This window comes from Mercenaria mercenaria, chromosome 1 (genome assembly GCF_021730395.1).
Source record: "Mercenaria mercenaria strain notata chromosome 1, MADL_Memer_1, whole genome shotgun sequence".
Taxonomy (NCBI): domain Eukaryota; kingdom Metazoa; phylum Mollusca; class Bivalvia; order Venerida; family Veneridae; genus Mercenaria; species Mercenaria mercenaria.
Genome location: NC_069361.1, coordinates 77,998,741 through 78,006,317, shown reverse-complemented (window position 1 = coordinate 78,006,317; position 7,577 = coordinate 77,998,741). Strand labels below are relative to the sequence as shown.

Genomic DNA, 7,577 nt, shown 5'->3' with positions numbered 1-7,577 from the left:
GGTTTTCCTTTTTCAACGGTGTTAGCAGAAAATTTCACAACGGTGCTGTTGTAAAAAATAATCCCTATCACCGGGCGACAAAGCGACAATGCGACAATGCGAGATTTTACTAAATTGTCGCAATATGTATATTGGATTTCAATTTCACGATGCGAGGTTTAAAAAGACAAGCGACAATTAAGACGATAATTGTCGCCCTCTTAAACCCCGCGAGGATTGTTAAATCTCGATGTAAGTATGTTTTGGGGCAAGGCGACAACACGATAATTATCGCGTTGTCGCGTGTTGGCGAGGCGACAATTTAAGTGGCACGAACAGGATTCCGTAGATAGTGGTTCTTACCTAAATAAGGAAACAGGCACTTTTGGTTTGCTGCCAACTTGATGATAGCGTCTAAAATACTGTCGGGTCTCGTTCTATAGTTATCAATGTTTACAAAATAAACCGTTGCAACGGTTTATAATAGTTCATGAGAAAAACTGCAAAATTTCGAATGTTCCCGTAATTCTGGAAACTATAAACTAGTCAACCATTATGTTTCATGTAAATATATGAAACACTGAGTGGGGCATTTTGCCTTCCGGTGATAAATTATTTAAAAAATTACAAATCACAATGTGTGGTTTAGTCGCTTAACTCCACGTTGGAGCGCAATTGTACTTTTTTTGCTGTAAACCTTGCATATATTGCTAAAATGTATGTACATTCTACTTCTCCTAACCTAAAAAGCAAAATGAATCTTTCTCTAGTAGTACTCCGCCATCGTATAAAGTTTAAAAGTCGTAATTATAATACTTATAAGTCCTGAAATGAAATGAACGGACGGAAACACAATGCCATTATATACTGCTTCCAGTTTACTTTTTCATAACGGGCGTACATAATTAAGAATTAATCCTGACAGGGCGTGTAAGTCATTACTTGAAGTAACTTGTTCAGTCATGCTTGTACAGTCATCGCGCATAAAGTAAACACTAGACATAACGTTTAAAAACACTACTATACAAACATAATTATACCTCTTTTTGTATTCAGGATTAAATATCACAACCGGTGTTTTTTGTTTTTTTGTTTTTTTGTTTTTTTTTGTTGTTTTTTTTATACAAATTTTAATGGGGTGGTTGACGTAGGGCTGCTTGGAGGTTCATTATTGGAGCATTGACTAAATGAGTAAAACTGGAATGTAACATATACAGGTGTCACATATTTAGAATTGCCTATATGTTTTATAATGTTGAGCTACAGAATAAGAACGAAGAATATAATTTCACATTTATAATAAATAAAGTGCATATTTCAAGAATATCGATATGCCAGCATATCTCCAAGGCTACAAAACTCCAAGGCTACACAAACAACGGAGGACAATACAAACAACGGCTTTTTAAAGATTGTGTGAAACACAGATTTATTACTTAAATATCATTGTATCAGATCAGGTAAAGAGGTCATTCAGTTAATAAAATTATTTAATCATGCGTGTTCTAATCGCCAATACTTTCAAGCCTTCAAATGTTATAGGTATATTGATTAATCCAACTGATCGTGGTTTATGGTCCAAGCTCGTTTTGACATGTTCCAACATAATCTTAAATAACAGGATCAACCAGACTTGAATAGGAGAATTGCTACTTGTCCGAGGTAGAAGTAGATGAAGTGTTTGGTTTCATGAGTGACGTAGCTTCCAAAGTTCCTTCCCACAATGCAATGCCAGGTGGGATTGTACTTTTTGTCAAACTCTTTCTTGATGTAGGCGGCAATGTCCTTTTCTATGTTATATTTTTCCAGAGCTTGTGTACTGCAGTCAACAGCATCCTGTTGCATATCTTCGGACATGTCCGCATTCTTAATTACAGCTTTTCTATCGGTCATTGTGACTGAAAAATAAAACATGCATGTTTTAAAGAAAACCCCTTTTATTTCATGGAATTTTCACCATTTTAATGTTGAGAGAATACCAGTCATCAAACGAGACCAGAAAATTTTTTTTGAAGGGGGTGGGGAGGGGGGAAGGGGGTTGCGATTGCCGGTATATAACCATGGTTTCATCTACGTGGGTTTGAGCCTCACTTGAGGAAGCCATCCAGCTGGCTGACGGAAGGTTGATGGCTCTACCCAGATGCCCGCTCGTAATGAAATAATGCCCGGAGGGGCCCTGGTGTCTTCCTCCACGTTGAAAAGCTGGGGAGTCGCAATATGGCCCATAATTGTGACCATGTGTCGTTATAGCCAACAAAAACACACATAAAACACACACACGCACACACAAACAAGACTGGTTTCACACAAAATGTATATTATCTTACACAGAAAAGAATCACTGCAGTGATGAAGTTAGCGTAATTACACATGCGTTCATTTTAAACCTCAGTGAGAAACTGATATAGCCGCTAAAACAAAATCGTATCATCACAACGAATTTTCAGTTTTCACCAAGCCAGTAAAAGAGTCTTTTAAAAGCTCGTAATACAGTTTTTAGACACGCATTTCAAGCATTTATAAAACAGTCAAACTTAAGCGTAAATGAGCCACACCATGAGAAAACCATTATAGTGCATTTGCGACTAGCATGGATCAAGACCAGTCTAGTCAGGATCCATGTTGTTCGCTAACGGTTTCTCTAATTGCAATAGGCTTTGAAAGCGAACAGCATGGATACTGACCAGACTGCACGGATGCGGATGCGCAGTCTGGTCTGGATCCATACTAGTCGCAAATGCGCTATGTTGGTTTTCACATGGTGCGGCTCAAATATTTTTGCTCCATAAGTAATAGGCCTTGGCACGTTTGACCATGTATACACACAAAATAATTCTATATAAATGCGGTGTATTAATAAAAAGTTTAAATTGTTAAAACCTGAAGCAAAGTGCTACGCTTATATTGAATATATTATAACACAAGTATTAGAATTCTAAAATACTTCAAGTACATTTACATTTAAGTACTGTAAGCCTTAATACACAAGTTTTTTTTTCTTCAGTTTAAAGAAATGTACATCATTTTCGTATATCTTTTGACTTTACTCAAATTACTTGATTAATTCTAACGCGCTCTGTAAATAGCACATATATATACTTTCACGCCTAAAAAACAAATAATCTCAAAAGTACTTCATCGCTTTATCATAAACTTGGCATACTCTCTAAAAAATCGAGCACTTTCTTTTTCGCTTCTTTTAAGTTTAATTGAAGGTTAGTCTTAATACAGTCATGATTACTGAATAAAACAAAATGAAATAAGAGTAACACATGTATTTATACATGAATATTTTCGGTAGACAAATTAACATAAAAATTATTTAAAACTTTACCTGATTGATCTTTTGTCTAGTCGCTTTTGAAATTTCTCTCCCAATTTAGTGGATTGTTTCGAGGGCTATTGACATTTTATATAGTATTGGAAACGTTATACTAAATTTTCATTGGCTATAGCGCTAACAACTTGTATTAGTTATTTCTATCATCGCGCAAATTCTATCCGGTGAACGTTTAATTTACATTTTGTACTTTACTGATTAAAAACCCGTTTACCTATTATGGTGTGGAAACATACGCTTAATACTTGTATGCCGAAAATTCCAAAACGTGGGGCGGAAGTAGGTGACAAGAGGAATGAAAGTATTGGTTTGATTACGGGGTTATGGAACAATATTACTAATTAGGTAATCAGTCAGCACTTCCACAGCTAGTGGTCATAAACAGGTAATTAGTTTTCCATATATATTCTATATAAAACTGACATTTCAAAGAGCTACCAAACATAGCTTGACCCATTTCAAAGAACAAATCCTTACCTCATTTTAAAGAGTTATGATAAAACCGATATAAAATGAAGAGAAAGGTACGGGTCATGTATCTCCTAAGAGAGATTTCTCTTGTCACATTTGCTTACAGTAAAATCACATCAAAATCAAACTGCTTTGATCTGGAAGTACTACTCATACTAAAATTGAGTTTCACTTCACCAAATACAACCTGCTCTCCTATTTTTCCTACCAAAATATCAAAAATACATCCACATTGACATTTAACCAGAAACTAGCTTTAATTCAGACCTCTGTTACCATACCAACTGAAAAATTAGTGTTCAAAAACCTGTCCGCCATTTCGCGACTACCCAGATGGCTCCAACGCTGGTTCCTTTACTATAGTTAGGCCTAGTCGGTGACGATGACGTGATCATAAGAGACAGTATCAAGAAAATAATAAATGTGACTTTGGAGTTTTGTAGAAAGTCATCGAAGGAACATTTGTATGCAATTATGGTAGCAGTTTCTGAGGAAGATTTTTTAAAAACGTTTTTCATATAACCATAAGAAAAAAGTGCCTGTCCACCCTAGGCAGCCATATTTTTTTAACAAGTCAGATGGCTTGTTAGAATTTGGTAGAAGGTCATCAAAAAACATTGCTGTCAAATTGTTTGAAATAAGACCAGCGGTTACAGAGAAGAAGCTTTTAAACGTTTTCCATTCTTGCACTTGGCGGTCGTGTATTTTAATAAAAAGAATAATTAAAAGGAATTTAGTAGATATTCTCTCACGGAACATTCCTGAGAAATTATTTTGACATTAGATCAGTGTTTTCAGAGGAGATGTTCAAAGATTTCTATACAGCCATATGAGGAAAACTAGTCATCTTGGTGGCCATGTCTATTAACAAAACATAATAATTTGAAAGAATTTGATAGAGGTACCCCAAGGAACATTTCTGTGAATTCGTTTTAGAAATCGGGCCTGAACGGTTATTCATTTTGTTTGTTTTGGCAACCAGAATCATTTAATGGGAGACCTAGGCTTGAAAAAATCTAAAAGGAAACCATCATGTGAAGTATGAAATTTGCCAATGGTTGCGAACGGACATACAACGATCCTAAAAGCACACCATGAGCACTTAATGCTCAAGTGAGCGAGCTTATTGAACTTAGAAGATTGAGGTGCTATGGTTGTATGACGAGTAAAGTAACAGTTTTGATGACGACATCAGTTTTTGTGTTCCGATTTGATAACAATTTTTCCTCGGTTCTAGATCACTTTGCAGAAAATATTAATGAAAAAAAAAAATGTATTCTCAAAATTTTTTTGCCTTTTATCAAATTTCAGGCTGTATCTTAAAAAAAAGAAAGTAAGTCAGCAGGTCAAGGTCACAGTCAAGTAACATCATATTACTTGGGGTCATCAGGTAATTATAATTAAACAGTTTTGGAAATAGGATCAGATAATTTTTTAAGTATTTTTTCCTATGTAACTCACATAATAACTGAGTGACCCCGGGGCAGAGCCTTTTTTAACCCCAGGGGCATAATTTGAACAATTTTGGTAGAGGACTACTAGGAAATGCATCATACCAAATATCAAAAGCCTAGGTCGTGTGGTTTCAGACAATGAGATTTTAAAAGTTTTTTCCTATATAAGTCTATATAAAACTTGGGACCCCCAGGGAAGGGCCTCTTTTCACCCAAGGGGTATAATTTGAACAATTTTGGTTGAGGACCATAAGACAATGCTACAAACCAAATATCAAAGGCCTAAGTCTTGTGGTTTCAGACAAGAAGATTTTTAAACTTTTTTTCCTATATAAGTCTATGTAAAACTTGGGACCCCCGGTGCAGGGCCATATTTGACCCTAGGGGGATAATTTGAACAATCTTGGTAGAGGACCACTACATGATGCTACATACCAAATATCAAAGCCCTAGGCCATGTGGTTTTGTACAAGAAGATTTTCAAAATTTTCCCTATATAAGTCGTTATAAACCATGTGACTCCCGGGACGGGGCCAGATTTGACCTATATGGGGATAATTTGAACAATTTTGGTAGAGGACCACTAGATGATGCTACACACCAGATATCGAAGCCCTAGGCCCTGGTTTTGGACAAGATATTTCTAAAGTTTTTCCTTTCGGTTGCCATGGCAACCAGAGTTCTGCATGAAATTCAATTCTTTGAACAATTTTGAAAGGGGGCCACCCAAGGATCATTCCTGTGAAGTTTGGTGTAATTCTGCCCAGTGGTTTTCAAAAAGAAGATTTTTTTAGAAAATGTTGACAGACACACGACACACGATGCAAGACGGACAGAGCGGTCACAAAAGCTCACCATAGGTCTTTGGCTCAGGTGAGCTAAAAATGAAAACAACAATTCAAATCTTATATTAACACAAGTTGATGTTCTCAAATGTGTTCTAATGCTGCACTGAAATCTTTGTATATGTTTGTATATTGCTTGGAAATGACATATTTTTACATTTTTAAACACTTCTCAAGAGTTAAAACCAAATTAAACAAGAGGGCCATGAAGGCCCTGTATTGCTCACCTGACCTATTGACCTAAAAGATCATCAAGATTAACAATCTGACCAAGTTTCATTAAGATATGGTCATAAATGTGGCCTCTAAAGTGTTAAATAGCTATTCCTTTGACTTGACCCTGTGACCTAGTTTCTGACCCCACATGACCCAGATTCGAACTTGAACTAAAGATCACCAAGATTAACATTCTGACTAAGTTTCATGAAGGTACAGTCAGAAATGTGGCCTCTAGAGTGTTAACAAGCTTTTCCTTTGAATTAACCTAGTGACCTAGTTTTTGACCCTACCTGACCCAGATATGAACCTGACCTATAGATAACCAAGATAAACATTCTGACCAAGTTTCATTAAGATATGGTCATAAATGTGGCCTCTACAGTGTAAACTAGCTTTCCCTTTGATTTGACCCAGTGACCTAGTTTTTAACCCCACATGACCCAGATTCGAACTTGACCTAAAGATCACCAAGATTAACATTCTGACTAAGTTTCATGAAGATACAGTCAAAAATGTGGCCTCTAGAGTGTTAACTAGCTTTTCCTTAGAAATGATCTAGTGACCTTGTTTTTGACCCCACCTAACCCAGATTTGAACTTGACCTATAAATAATCAAGATTAACATTCTGACTAAGTTTCATGAAGATACAGGCATAAATGTAGCCTCTACAGTGTTGACAAGTTTTTCCTTTGATTTGACCTGGTGACCTAGTTTTTGACCCCGGATGACCCAATATCAATCTCATCCAAGACTTTATAGAGGGTAACATTCTGACCAAGTTTTATTAAGATTGGGCCAAAATTGTGACCTCTAGAGTGTTAACAAGCCTTTCCTTTGATTTGACCTGGTGACCTAGTTTTTGACCCTAGATGACCCAATATCAAACTCATCCAAGATTTTATCAAGGGTAACATTCTGACTAATTTTTATTAAGATTAGGCCAAATATGTGACCTCTAGAGTGTTAACAAGATTTTCCTTTGATTTGACCTGGTGACCTAGTTTTTGACCCCAGATGACCCAATATCAAACTCATCCAAGATTTTATTGAGGGTAACATTCTGACCAAGTTTCATTAAGATTGGGCCAAAATTGTGACCTCTAGAGTGTTAACAAGCTTTTCCTTTGATTTGACCTGGTGACCTAGTTTTTGACCCCAGATGACCCAATATCGAACTCATCCAAGATTTTATTGAGGGTAACATTCTGACTAATTTTTATTAAGATTAGGCCAAATATGTGACCTCTAGAGTGTTAACAAGATTTTCC

General features: G+C 36.2%; 1 protein-coding gene across 1 annotated transcript; it reads right to left on the bottom strand.

Annotated features, from left to right (window-relative positions):
• Nucleotides 1–1,260: 1,260 nt before the first annotated feature.
• LOC123533339 (dynein light chain 2, cytoplasmic) lies at nucleotides 1,261–1,876 on the bottom strand. The gene has a single exon (XM_045314985.2). It carries the CDS (start codon nucleotides 1,870–1,872, stop codon nucleotides 1,603–1,605), a length of 270 nt encoding a protein of 89 aa, XP_045170920.1. The 5' UTR covers nucleotides 1,873–1,876; the 3' UTR covers nucleotides 1,261–1,602.
• Between the last annotated feature and the right edge of the window lie 5,701 nt (nucleotides 1,877–7,577).